General features: G+C 43.9%; 1 protein-coding gene across 1 annotated transcript; it reads left to right on the plus strand.

Annotated features, from left to right (window-relative positions):
- The first annotated feature begins 1,345 nt into the window (after positions 1 to 1,345).
- Positions 1,346 to 2,182, plus strand: LOC136532938 (secreted RxLR effector protein 161-like). The gene is made up of 2 exons (XM_066525510.1): positions 1,346 to 1,744; positions 2,138 to 2,182. The coding sequence occupies exons 1-2, from the start codon at positions 1,346 to 1,348 to the stop codon at positions 2,180 to 2,182; spliced, it is 444 nt and encodes a 147-aa protein (XP_066381607.1).
- The last annotated feature ends 12,015 nt before the right edge of the window (positions 2,183 to 14,197 follow it).

The raw sequence follows: 14,197 nt of genomic DNA on the forward strand, positions 1-14,197 counted from the left end.
ACGCTGGGGAAGAGGTGCCGAGCACTCCAACAGTAGAGCCGAGCACTCCTGGGGCAGTGCTGAGCACTTCGGGAGGGATGCCGAGCACTCCTGGAGGGATACCGGGCATGCCAGGTGTGGTGCCGGGAGGTTCTATAGTGGTGGCGACCACTCTAGGACGGGTGCCGAGCACTCCCGTGGCGGAGCCAAGAAGTCTTGCAGTGGTACCGACCACTCCAAGATTGAGGCTAAGCACTCCTATAGTGTGGCCAAACACTGCAGGAGTAATGACGAGTTGTCGAGAAGTAGTGTCGAGCACTACAACCAGGGTGCCGAGCACTCAAGGTGTTGTGCTGAGCAGTCCGGCGGAACAGGGAACTCCATCGACGCCGATCGAGTTCGCCACACCTCCCAGTGACATCACTGAGTTTGTGGATGCCTTCCACGAAGGTGAGGAGGTGCGGTTCTGCAGGCTGGACGACATCAGCGGCGACACAAGACCCTCAGGACTGGCGGGTAGGCTGCTCAATGACGCAGAGCTGCTACTCGTCAGTGCAGAGGAACCACCCATGTTCGCACTAGCTGAGCGGGACGGAAACTGACAACGGATGATGCTAGAGGAGATGAAGGCGATCGAGGAAAATGAAACTTGGCAGCTCGTCGATCAACCTCCAGGATGCCGTCCGATTAGCCTGAAGTGGGTGTACAAGGTCAAGCGGGACAAGCTCGGTGCCATTGTCAAGCACAAAGCGTGCCTCGTCGCCTGAGGCTTTGTTCAGCGCAAGGGCATAGACTTCGAGGAGGTCTTTGCGCTAGTAGCGCGCATGGAGTCGGTCCGTTTGCTACTAGCTTTGGCAGCAGCAAAGGACTAGCGCGTCCATCACTTGGACGTTAAATCGGCCTTGCTCAATGGTGAGCTAGCAGAGACGGACTTCGTCAGGCAACCTCCAGGTTTCGTCGTCAAGGGAGAGGATCACAGGGTGCTCCGACTGCGCAAGGCGCTCTATGGGCTACGGCAGGCCCCACGAGCATGGAACACCAAGCTTGACGCCACGCTGGGTGAGCTTGGGTTTCAACAGTGCGCAACCGAGCACGCACTCTACACGCGGCGACGGAGGAAGGAGGAGCTCATCGTCGGCGTTTATGTGGATGACTTGATCATCACGGGTGCACGCACGGAGGACATCGACAGCTTCAAGCACGAGTGGCTGCTCGTTTTCGAATGAGCGATCTCGACGCACTCTACTACTACCTCGGCATCGAGGTGAGACATGAGAAGGAGGAACTCACGCTCGGTCAGAGCGCGTATGCCTCCAAGCTGTTGGAGCGGAGCGGCATGGCTGAGTGCAAGCCATGCATGACTCTGATGGAGGAGCGACTGAAGCTGACGAAGGCCAGCACCGCGCCAAAGGTGGATGCAACACTCTACCAGAGCGTCGGCGGCGGTCTGTGCTACCTAGTCCACATGAGGCCGGACATTACGTTCACCGTGGGCTATGTCAGTCGCTTCATGGAGGATCCCAGAGAGGATCACTGGGGTGCAGTGAAGCAGCTACTGTGCTACATCAAGGGGACGGTGGATCATGGGATCATCTTCCCAAAGACCGGCGGAAGTAGGCTGCAGCTCACTGTGTTCAGCGATGCATACATTGTGGGGGACATCGACGAACGACGGAGCACCTCTGGCGTGCTCGTCTTCCTCGGGTCGGCTCCAATTTCATGGCTATCGCTGAAACAGAAGGTGGTGGCGTTGTCTACGTGCGAGGTAGAGTACATAGCGGCGGCCACAGTGGCATGCCAAGTTGTGTGGCTACGTCGGCTGCTGGGTGAGCTGACCGGCGTGGAAGCTCACCCACCAGCACTGATGGTGGACAACCAGCCTGTCATTGCCCTCGCGAAGAATCCGGTTCTGCACGACCGGAGCAAACACATCGACGTGAAGTTCCACTTCCTCAGGGACTGTGTCGATGGAGGGCAGATCGTCATCGAGTTCGTCGAAACTGGTCGGCAACTCGCGGACGTCCTCCCCAAGCCGCTCGGACGTCTTCGACTCACGGAGCTGAAGGAGATGATCGGCATGGAAGGGGTACAAGGGATAGCAGTAGGATTAGAGGAATGTTTATTAGAATAATCTACTGCTTTCCTTGTGTGAACACAGCAAGGGAAGGCGGCGCCGAAAAGGCCCCCTGCTGTGATACTGTAGCCGCTGCAGGTGTAGGCGCCGCACGGCTCACCTGCAGCACTGTAGCCACATGCAGAGACCGGCGCAGAGTCAGCCCTGCTGTGTTATCTAGTTACTGTTGCAGCATGTGCGCTGTACTAGGACTAGATGGATAAAGTTGTATAAATAGACTACCATGGCAACTCAGTAAAGAGAGTTCAGATTTGCCATCTCCTAGACAGGGTTTCGACCAATGCTGGTGTCTTGTACTGTGTGTGTATGCTCTGTTCTCCCTTCTTCTTCAAGCTCTAGCCATAGTTCGTGGGGACGGACAATGCTTGTTCGTGGTCGACACGACTAGTGGGTGCTCGGCAACACTAGCAGGTGCTCGGCAAGACCAGTGAGTGGTTCACTCACCTGAGTCGGTAATCCTGTGGGCCAATAGTAATGAGGCCCAATACGAAGACACGGTCTAGTGTGAAGGTGGCCAGCCCAGAATGCATCAAGTAGCGTGTAGAAGAGTATCTGTCTGAGAGTGGAGAGGGACAAGAAATTTGTAATCAAACTCGAATTCTAGTGAAACCTATCCTAATTGCCTTCGGCTTCTTCCCCTTTTCCATGTCTCCTTCTTCCCCTTCACTCTTGTAACAAATTGGTATCAGACTCTTCTTCCGATCCTGGTGTCCAATCCACCACACGACCACTTCACTCGTCTCCAGAGCACTTGTGGTGCCATGGATCCAAACCTCAAGCTCGTGCTCGATGAGCTCGGGCAGCGCTTTGACCATGAATTCACCGCCCTTGATGAGTTTTGGCTATATACGCGTCACTGATATCTTGACGTCAGTGACTCGTTTTTACATGTCATTCATTTATTCACATCAGATACGTACACAATTTTTCTGCGTCACTGATGACTGTTTAGATGCGCCATTAATCTGCTTTTCTGACATAGTGTAGTTAGGGAAGAGACAATGAATAAGAATAGCACATGCAACTAGGGAGGTAAGAGAAAAGTGACTTATTTGTTCTGCACTCCTACATATTATAAGTTAAATTGTAAATGTGGGACCCACTTTGAAGAGGTAGACATTAGAGCAAAATTTGCTAACTAGCACTCATCACGTGGCCCATCTTTGTACTATGGTGCAATACACTAATGTTGCTCTGTTAGTTTCTAGATAGAATATATCCTAACTTTTCTTCAAATATCATACAAATGCCTACCTATATATATGGACTCCTTGCCTCCTCCATGTGTATCTGGCTAGAATAGACGAGACCAATAGTCAACCGTAACAAACGCCCTGAACAAAGAATGGGTAGGGAACCTTACCAGCCCTGTTTGAGAGGAGCTCATGTATGAGCTAATCCCTCCTCGTCTTCTTGGAATCAAACCTGATGTGGATCCTAGCTTTGTTCATACGCTTTCTTTGGCTCTACGTCGTTTCCAAATTGTGGTTGTCTAGGCAAGGGAATCACCGAGACAATGTATGAGCTAAAATTTTGGCGCTGATGTTTTAGTTGGACATATATACTTTGGTGCGTGATTTGTAGCCATAGACGATGGTTCAGAAAATAGAGTGGTACAAGAAAAGGAGATGAACTGTAATGCAATGCAACACATCCTCTGCAATTATTTAGGGCCTATTTAATATGGCTTCTCTTTTCAGTACATTATAGCAACCTTATTTAAGTTGTTTTTTCCCTCTCCTTACAAAATACACTAGGAGCTGATGAATATATGTTTTTAGGATTTACTGTATAATATAAGCTCTGGTTTTCGGGAGCAATAATACTGATACAACTACAATATCAGAGCTAAAGCACTCAGGAGCCCTGCCAAACGAGCTGTCAATGCAATGCAGGCTTCGATTATGGAGGAGGTGGCAGGGGTGTACTCTTGACAAAATTTTGAGTACTGCCCTTTACTCATTCTGAGTACTGTTCATCATTTTATCACTGATACACATTTGTAGTGTTACTGCTGCAGTACATCCTGCTATAAGGAATCTCGAGAGATAATAGACTTTGATCTCTGCTGACAAAAATGCAGACCGTCAGCATGATTCATCACTCCAATTTCAAGTGATCAGCTATTCAGCTTTTGGAAAGGAAAAAGAAAGAAAGAAAATAGAAATAACTTGAAGGGACCAAGTTTTGAAAAATTAACTAAAATTAGCAATGAGCACTTTATGCCACATAACCAAGAAACCAGGGCATCATTTTTTCGTCGACCATAGATTATTCCCCAAACGTATCTTGGTGGGCCTAAACCCTACAGGGCCTAGCGCTTTGAGTCACCAGCCCCCCACACCTGACGATATGATGGTCATGGCGGCGATCTGGCATGCAGTTTGGTGAGGATAATGGACACTCATCGTCTTCATATGATAGGAAATTTGGAAGAAAAGAATCGCCAAGTTTTCTGCTCCTTATGAAAATCAAGGGCGAAGCTGCAACTCGTGACAGTAGCCGATTATTCCAAACGCTTGGTTAGAGTATTACATCAATCATGACTGTTGTAACTCTATCTGCAGCCTTCTATTTGTCTCTTGTTTTTATTGTCCTGATATCCTGTGCTGGGTCACTTTATTATGAGAGGACATATATACACAGTATACTGCATTAGAGGATGCCTCCCTATTTATATGGATTCTAGGCCTCATCCGTGTGTATGATAGACGAGACGTATATAACTGTACCATAACACAGACACTTTGAATGGAGAAAGGGCTAGAGAAATAACAATATTTGAGAGGAGCTCATGCATGTTCATCTATCCATCACCTAAGCATTGTTCATGGCTTATCACATTTTATCCAAAAGGTTGTCTAGGCAAGGGAGGCACCAGGACATCCGCTGGTTTGGAGGAGTTGATTCTAGGCCAGTATGTTCTAGACATCAGTCTCGCTTTGGCAAAGCTGACGTGTTAGTGAAATGTTTTAGACATTTAGGCCTTATTTGGATGCACAGAGTGGAACTTAGTTTAATTTCCACTCCAATCCACTTCAACATATGTGATTTATGTAAATACGTGGTCATCCAAACAAAGTGGGATATTTGCTGCCATTGAACGATGGAGTGGATGATGTTAGTTTGATCTCCACCAATTGGCCCAACCCTTGGATCCGCGCCCTGATCGGGGGCGCCCAACCGCTCCATGGTTGGTGGCCCCCCGTCGCATAGCACGATAAAAAGGGAGGTGGGGGCCGGGGCACAAAGTACGAGATTGACCTGAGCCGTCGTAACCCACCTACAGAGAAACCTTAACCCGATCTAAAGATAACGTGCTGCCAGCGACGAGAAGCCGCCACCGACTTCACCGTCGCCTCTGCATCGCCACCGCTACGCCGGACTTCACCGCCCTCACAGCATCACCGACATCGCCATGGACGGCTCCAGCTCCACCGCCAAACCCTCCGATGCCCGGTGACGTCTCACCTCTCACCCTTCCCTCTCTGTCTCTCTATAGTTCTATATGTACTAAGATGCACTACATCTTTTACCTCCGATGCCCGAACCATACTGCCGGCTAGATCTATGCTCTTAATGATCCTATAAATCTAACAGATATACCAGTGGTACAAGAGAAGAAACAAGGCTGCGATGCATTGCAATCCACCCTACGCAATTGAATTCAGTATGGACTCGATTATGAGAGGATCGGAGGGACCAGGGGAGTTGGTGCCAAATTTTGTACTCCATCTCAGTACTGTCATGGATGGCCAGATATATTTGGTATAAATAAAATCTATACACATAAAAATAAAAAAACAAATGCCTATATGATTTGACAAGTTTAGCATCAGGCTGAATTGAACTTGAGGCATGATATTCACTCTCAAGCAACAAGTTGCAACCGGTAGAATTATTGCAATCCCAATGTATTAACTACTTTACATTTCGTTGAATTTGGCATCAGCATCGCAGGTTCACATCACAATTCTTGCACCAACCATTACCGTCGTTCGTCCCTGATGAAGCTACCTGACCAAGGCTCACACGGCCAAATCACTCCAAATGAAGACGATCATAAAATGTACTATAAAGTAAAGTACAGAGAGAAAAATTGGCGCTGAACCTTTTTCACATATTTTTTTTTATTTATATGACCACGTGAACACCATTAATCCGAGCCAGATCGCTGAAGTGAGACCTGTTGCCTAAGGACTAGGCTTGTGAAACTGGCTTTGAATCTATTCTTATATGATTTATTTATGTCAGAATCAGACAGCTGAGGAAGAATTTCTCATGCTATAGCTTTCACACGCTCGCGTCCTTCCCTTTCTTCTTGCTCAGGTCAGTGCTGTGTGACCTCTTGGGCTAGGCTTGTGAAACATATTAGTATCGACAATGCTTCTCATAGAGGTCATTAAAAAGCCCAAAAGTATAACTAGCAGGCTTCAGTAATTTTCTGTAGCAGTACCAACACAGCCCTCATGACTTTGGTATATTTGACACTCCAAACATCTCAAATGAAAAACTTGTTAACTGCGAAGTTGTATATCTCGTTGAGTACTACAACTTTGATGTTGACTTCATCTCTATTCGATATTGTTAATCATCTCAAATCTGATATGAGAACTTATATTGCATATTTGGACTTGTAAACCATCTCTTTAATTAAAAAGTTGTCAGCTATAGAGTTTTAAATCTCTTTAAACTCTATAATTTTAATATAAAGTTTATCGGAATCCAATGTCATATGAAAAAGTTGTCAATTTTTTATGCAAAATAGGCTATCATTGCCAGCTTGTGACTTCAATCGGCATTGATGGTACCATGCGGATTACTACCGGATGGATCAACGAACCGATAGTGATAATCATCGATCACTGTCGGTTGTGCTTTCATTGCCGATTGAAGCCACAAAATGGCAGTGATAAACTTATCACTGCTGGCTCCAGCACATCCGACAATGATGGTCCGATAGTGATTGCGTGTTCTAGGGTAGTTTATGGCCACGTGAACACCAATGATGTCCGAATAGACGATGACATTGGCTCTCTTGTGTATAGTACCACGAAGGCTTCTCACATAATTTCATCACAAGTTTAAAAGGTCCCATCCACACGATAACATGGAAAATCCAAAAATTATAACTAGTAAGAAAAAGTCTAATTTACCTTCTTAAATTATCACTGGATCTAATTTTTGTTAATTTTAAAACTGGATATTCTACCGCCCTTAACTATCAAAACCGTCTAAATTACCTCCTATCCTAACTTGAAATAGTTCTTAGACCATGAAAATTAAATGTCCCCTAAGCTTTTAATTTTTTTGAGAAAGCTCGTAGAGATAGATCAAGACACGAGAAAACCAAATAAAATATTTGTGCTCATGAAAACTTCTTTAGAACCTTCCAAAAATTAGATTTTTCTCTAGGAAGATAGAAAAAATGTCAAAAAAGGTGAAAACATTTACAGGACCATGCAATCGATGTAGAACTGCATTTTTAAAATTTTTTACAACAAAAACACGAAAAACAACCATCTTATACATTGATTAGAGTGTTTTGGGATTTTTAAAATGTTTAATGCAGTCATGCTAGTTACATCTCATATTTTGTTTGTGGGAAGTTTTCAAAATGCATCTATACATTGATTATAGTGTTTTGGGATTTTTTTAAATATTTTCTAGATATTTTCCCATTTTCCTATAGCTAATTCTTTTTTTGTAGCTCCTACAGATATTTGCATGACCTTTGAATATTTTATTTGGATTTATCATGTCAATCTATCTCTACATTTTTTCTCAAAATTTTTAGAATCTTATAGACGTTTTTCATTGTTGAAATTATATTATCAGGTACTTGATGTTTTAAAAGACGAAAACTATCTTGAAAGCCATTTCAAACCAGAGAACGAAGGTATTTGAAACGTTTTTGAGAGTTGAGTAGGTAGGATATCCGGTTTTGAAGTTCAAGAATAAAAGAAACTGATCACGTCGATAATGGTATATATGGACTTTTTTTTTGGTGTGTTTAGTTCGCGAAATTGGAGAATTTTGTTACTGTAGCACTTTCGTTTTTATTTTGCAATTAGTATTCAATCATGGACTAATTAGGCTCAAAACGTTCGTCTCGCGATTTCCAACCAAACTATGCAATTAGTTTTTTTTTCGTCTACATTTAATGCTCCATGCATGTATCGCAAGATTCGATATGATGACTACTATAGCACTTTTTTGGAAACTAAACAAGCCCTTTTTCTAACTAGCAACATGCAATAATTTTGTGTCAATTCGGCCCATGAGACACCAGGACATTCGCCTACACAGCGATGACTGCAAGCAGCAGCATAAGAGCTGAACGCTGCAGACGTCACAGTTTCTTTGGCATGCAAAAGTTAACCAGAGGTGCAGGATACCTGGGTATTGCGGAGGAGCTGACCCCTATCTTGGATGCCGTGTGCATAGAGATGTCAGTGTGCCTGCATAGAGATGTCAGTGTGCCTTGATTGATGACTGTCTGCGGGGAATTCACTGCTAGGAGTCTAGGACGGGCAGAGGTCAGTTGTAACTCCCATGAAAATGCAAATGGTAGAGAAATGTCTTCCTGTGGCAGGTCTTGCAGCTTGCAGGGATATAAAAAGATTGTTCCCCATTCCCCATCTCCGCGCGTATGGCATTTTTTCAAAAGTTATGCACTCTTGCAAAGAATTGTTGCCTTGCTCTTGCTTCTTGCTGTTCATTAACTTAGAAACGTCGTATAGTCAATTACTCATATGTGATGCACTAATACTTGCTATTCACTGAATTTTCAAGGTCATATGTGATGCATTACTGCAGCAGAGCATCATTGTGTGCATCCTCCACCATTGTCCTCCACCGTACCATTACTAGCGATTGGACTGTGGACTTTTGCATGGTCTGATGAGTAGTGAGTAGTGCGAGCCGTGGTCTGTGGATTCATGCAGCAAGGATTGGCAGATCATCAGGATTCCTTGCTCCAATTCCAAGGGACCAGCTTTTGAAATATCAACGGAAATTAGAAATATGTAGTTTGCTCTGATCACAAACATAAGTTACACAGGGACTCTTCGCCTTCATCTCCCATCATAAGTTCAGTGCCAAACCTGATGTCTGATTAGGATTAGAGTTCTTTACATGTTCTTATCTGCTCAACGTGTTTCTGAAATCGTTATCTAGGCAAGGGAGGCACCAGGACATCGGATGGTGCTAGGGCCATGATGATAGGGAGTAGCAAGAGCGGGCATTGCTCCAGACCTGAACCTTTCTCTAGAAGACACATCTCAGCCCCATCAAGTCTAGCACAGGCGACTCCAGTAACAGAAATAGAAAGTTCATGAGAAGAAAGAAGGAGATAGCATTTTTTTCTGAACGTTGTAGCAAATTTTCTATGACTGTGATAGGTAAGAACATCACTACTGCCTCTTGCCCCAGTAAAACTAGTAGCGATAGGGGTTCACAACTGGCAGTGCTGACTGATCATGTAGTAGTGGTATGGTCATTGGCGTCCAATGCAGCTATGAAAACTGACAAATGCGCATGTCCAAATCCCTAAAAATGGAGATGATCATGACACAGGTATTGTAAAAGTACTAAGATAAAACGAAAAACTGGCACTGAATCCATTTTATACTTCTCATTGTTTATTTATTTTACCACGTGAAAGTCATTAGTTAGTTAGATTGCTGTGGTGGAATTTCTGACTTTTTCACACGTTCGTCATCCTGTCCTGTCCTTTCAATCTTTTCTTCACGCTCAAGTGAGCACTGTGGCTTCTGGGCTTGGCTTGTGAAACATATAGGATCACCAAGGCTTCACATAAGTCATTAAAAAGCCTAAAGTTTAACTAGGAGTCTGTAGTATCTGCATCTTTAATTTTTTGAAAGCATCTTATGCATCAATTCGTCCCACATGCCTTGCGCAGTCACTTAACCCACGCTACTTTTTACTAGCAGCAGCATGTTGCATCGTGTCCTTGCGAGGAAGGTCCGGTAGTCCTTCACTTTTATCGATTCTTATTAATTACTAGGTACATGTCCATGCGTTGCAACAGGAACAAAATAACCACAATAATTTTAGTTTAAAAACGTTTGTTGTATTACTACCTCTGTTTCAGCTTATATTGTTTATGCTTGTACTCCATAGCTTGACATGACACAATCTATTATATTATATTGTTTAGCTGCTTATAAACTTTTGATAATTGGATATATAGTACATTTGATATAAATAAATCGTATCAAGTTTGTATTACAATTGATAGTTAAAAAATATTTGAAGTTATTGATCAAAGATGTTAATGTTTGAATGTTGTGTGCCTTATAAAACAATATGGAGGGAGCATTACTAAAAAGTGATATTTTGAGTGTGATGCTCGCAACATTTTGTTTTGCAGCCATAGTCACTATTACACGAGTCTTCACAAAGTTTAAACAATTAGCACATAATTGAAGTTTTGATGTATATTGTAAGGACCTAGTTATGCTATAACAGTCGTTTTATACTACAACAACCGCGCGTTTGCATACAACTATCCATTAAGGATCTTGGTCAATCTACCTGCCTCGCCATCGCTCTATTGATGCCTTCTCCGTCCTATCTTTATTACAGTAACATCTTCCGCAGTCATGCCCTCACTTAGGATCTGCCCATAAACAATGCTCAGCCATTGCGCTTTGTTGCAAGATCTTAAAGCCAATCGAGCCAATGCCCAAGTTGATCGACCTATTCATAGTTATTCAGGTTTTAATCCCATATAAGATGTGAAAGCCCAAGACCCAGAAGGCCAGAACCCTTACTCCTGATGATCAGATTGTGTGAGCTCGAGGGCATTCGGATGATCGATCCAAGATTACAAGCACCTAGGGAGAACAAATCTGGCTAACTGGTTGCTTAGTAAGAAAATCTACAATCTTAGAGAACAAATGATCTGACCATGGAAAAAACACAATGAGTTAGTGATAAGATCGAACATGACAATAAATTTATCATTAAAAGGTAAAAAGATTGAAAATACATATGTTGGGCTGGTAGTTCTTTTACACCAGGGAGGTACTCATGTTGCTAAAGCACTATGAGACCTCAGAAACTTAAAAGTTGGTTTCTCGCTCTATATGCAAAATCTCACATACCTATTGCCGGATTTTGTACAGGAACCGTGGCAGGTGTCATCCATTAATAATGATTAAATGAACAACCACCATTGATGTTATGAACTATGAAGAGTTCCCTAAAAACTAATCAATCTCTCAAACTTGTTGCTGAATCTTTTATTCCTTTTAGACAGTACAAGTATACAAGAAACTTAAGCATCACAAACTTATGGATATTCAGCAAAAATATAATTTAGATGTATGACCAGTCTAAATAAAACACAGAGACTGATGTATGACACGCATCAGACTAATGCTTATGCAATGCAAGGGCTTCTTCCCCGTGGTGTAAAACAAAGCAGCAGGAATGAGACGTGCAGCTATATAATAAACACAACAATAGGAGAACAAGATCATGCTGGAATAGTATGGAAGACGAGCCCGGTGGCCACCAAGGCCAGCAGAGCGTGGCGACACCGGTGCTGCGGTGCACGAGCTTGGCACTGTCGATTCCTCCTCCAGAGCGAGCGCAGGCTGCATGCCCCCGAAGACAGCAAGAGGCTATCACCGACACCGATCTGACCGGTGCCAGTGAAGGCGCCAGCTTCGGCTACCATGTAACCTATCATGGGAATACGCAAGAAAGGGACCAACCTTACGTAGATGTAGATGATGCTGGCCTTATTCCTCACGGAGGGCCAACCAATTAGCTAGCAGACCGGAATGGTGGAGGCAGCCGAATGCTCGCGTCGGCTGCTTCCTATTGTCGGGGTAAGCTTCGATTTGAACGGTGGGGACTGTGATATCGCTGCTCGTGTTCGGTACATGGTTGGCTGGTGTCGTGTTGGGTGCGTAGATGCCGATCGGGATGATGGGTGGACGAGTGGAGGCGCGACTGACAACTACGTGAGCAGAGCTTCAGCCTTCGGGGGCAATAATGCTGTGATTGATGCCAGCATGAGATCAAAGGAAGACAATCCGTTTCCTAATTAGTCGTGATCTCCTATCTCCTAATTAGTGTGATCTTGTGGAGAAAAAAATGCTGTGATTGATGGGCGAGGCAGCAGTGATCGCGTGAGGTTTCTGTCGGGCGTGTATGCAGGGTCGGACGCGTACGATTGCGTGATTGAAGGGCAATTCCCCTTGATTTGGCTCTTTCCTTCCATGCATGGGTGGGATTTTTTTCCACGTGATTGTCAACCTGCGTGGTGAGGGGTTTGTCGAAATTTCCTTTTCTGCGCCGAGTAGTCATGGATCGCATGGTGGTTTTGGTGCTGCTGGGTAGACGTTGACAATCCATATGTTTTTGTTGTATATATATAGAGAATAGGGACACCCTTTGTTTCCTGAACTTTTGTCGGTTATCCAGCCTTGTACTTTACTTTAACTGTTCTTTATTTCAACAATATTGCACTGTAAGGGCGCAAGCCCATCCAGTTTCCTAAAAAAAACATTTTTTTTCAAGATTATGAAAATCCCACTAATTTATATTCCACATTGACCAGCAGCATTACTATGATGCATTTACATACAAAACTTGTGAAGCATTAAAAAATTCTTTGGTATATATATGTATATATATATATATGTATATATATATATATATATATATATATATATATATATATATATATATATATATATATATATATATATGTGATTGTACTCCCTCCATACTGAAAAACCTGACGTTTAGGACATGATTGTGGTATCAAGGAGTGATTAATTAGGGGTTATCTTTCCACCCTTGCCCCTATTAAATAGCAAGATGAGTGTGTTCTATACAAGAATCTTGCTTATCTCGAGTGGCTAGCCCTCGGCGGGATGAAGCTGTGGTCCACGTTTCGAATCCCACCACAGGCGCCTTTTTTTGTTCGTGGCCATTTTGCATGGCTTGCATGGCACTGTGCGGAGGCCGGGTCGTTTGCATGCGCTCGCTCGCGTGCCCGCGTTTCGGCCGTTTGCATGCGCTCGCTCGCGTGCCCCCGTTTCGGCCGTGCGCGCTCGCATTTTGCCCGTGCGCGCCGGCGTAGCATGGCGCGTCGTTTTCGTTGCATGGCGCGTTTTGGCTGTGCACGCTCGCATTTCACAGATCGAGTTTTCGTTGCATGGCGCGTTTTTGAATCATTTTTTCGGCCGCGAACGTGCTGTCGTGTGGTCTGGCCGATGGTCCATCTCCTTTCCTATTTAACTGGTGCTCACCTTTCCATCTGAACCTGTTCATCTTTCCACTCTTTGCCGTGGTCCACTCTTTCCTTGTCCACTCCTTCTCTACTGCAATGGCTAATCCATTTGATTTGAACGTTCGTTTGGAAGAAGACGGCGACGTCGATCTCAACGACCCAATATTGAAGGACGACACCACAAATGGTAATGTACTACTCAGTTTGTTTGGTTTTTTTTGTTTAATATTCAAAGCAAGAACGTGTGGTAACGTTTCTCATTTTCTTTCTTCTTTTTTGGACAGGGTTCGATTTGAACTTGCCATTAGATGATTTTGGTGCTGTGGATTTCGATTACCTACAAAACCTTGCTGCAATTAGAGCCAAGTGGCCAAGGGAAGATGTGAACAAGCCTATTTTCATACAACAAGACAATGCTCCTTCTCATTTGAAAGTGGATGATCCTCAATTTTGTGAAGTTGCTAAGCAAGATGGGTTTGACATTCGGCTTATATGTCAACCACCCAATTCTCCGGATTTTAACATTTTAGATTTGGGGTTTTTTCGAGCCATTCAAGCAATTCAATACAAGAAAGATGCAAAAACAATGCAAGATCTAATTCCAGCAGTCGAAGAGGTAAACGATCATCCATTGCATTGATTAAATTGAACTTTAACAACTAAATGGAGTACTCATTGATTCATTTGTTGAACTCATGTTTTGTAGGCATTTTTGGAGTACTCTCCATGGAAAGCAAATCGGATCTTTGTGACACTACAAACTGTTTTGAAGGAAGCAATGAAGAAAAAAGGTTGCAACAAAATCAAGA

The sequence above is a fragment of the Miscanthus floridulus genome, unplaced genomic scaffold (assembly GCF_019320115.1).
Source record: "Miscanthus floridulus cultivar M001 unplaced genomic scaffold, ASM1932011v1 fs_742_4_5, whole genome shotgun sequence".
NCBI classification, from domain to species: domain Eukaryota; kingdom Viridiplantae; phylum Streptophyta; class Magnoliopsida; order Poales; family Poaceae; genus Miscanthus; species Miscanthus floridulus.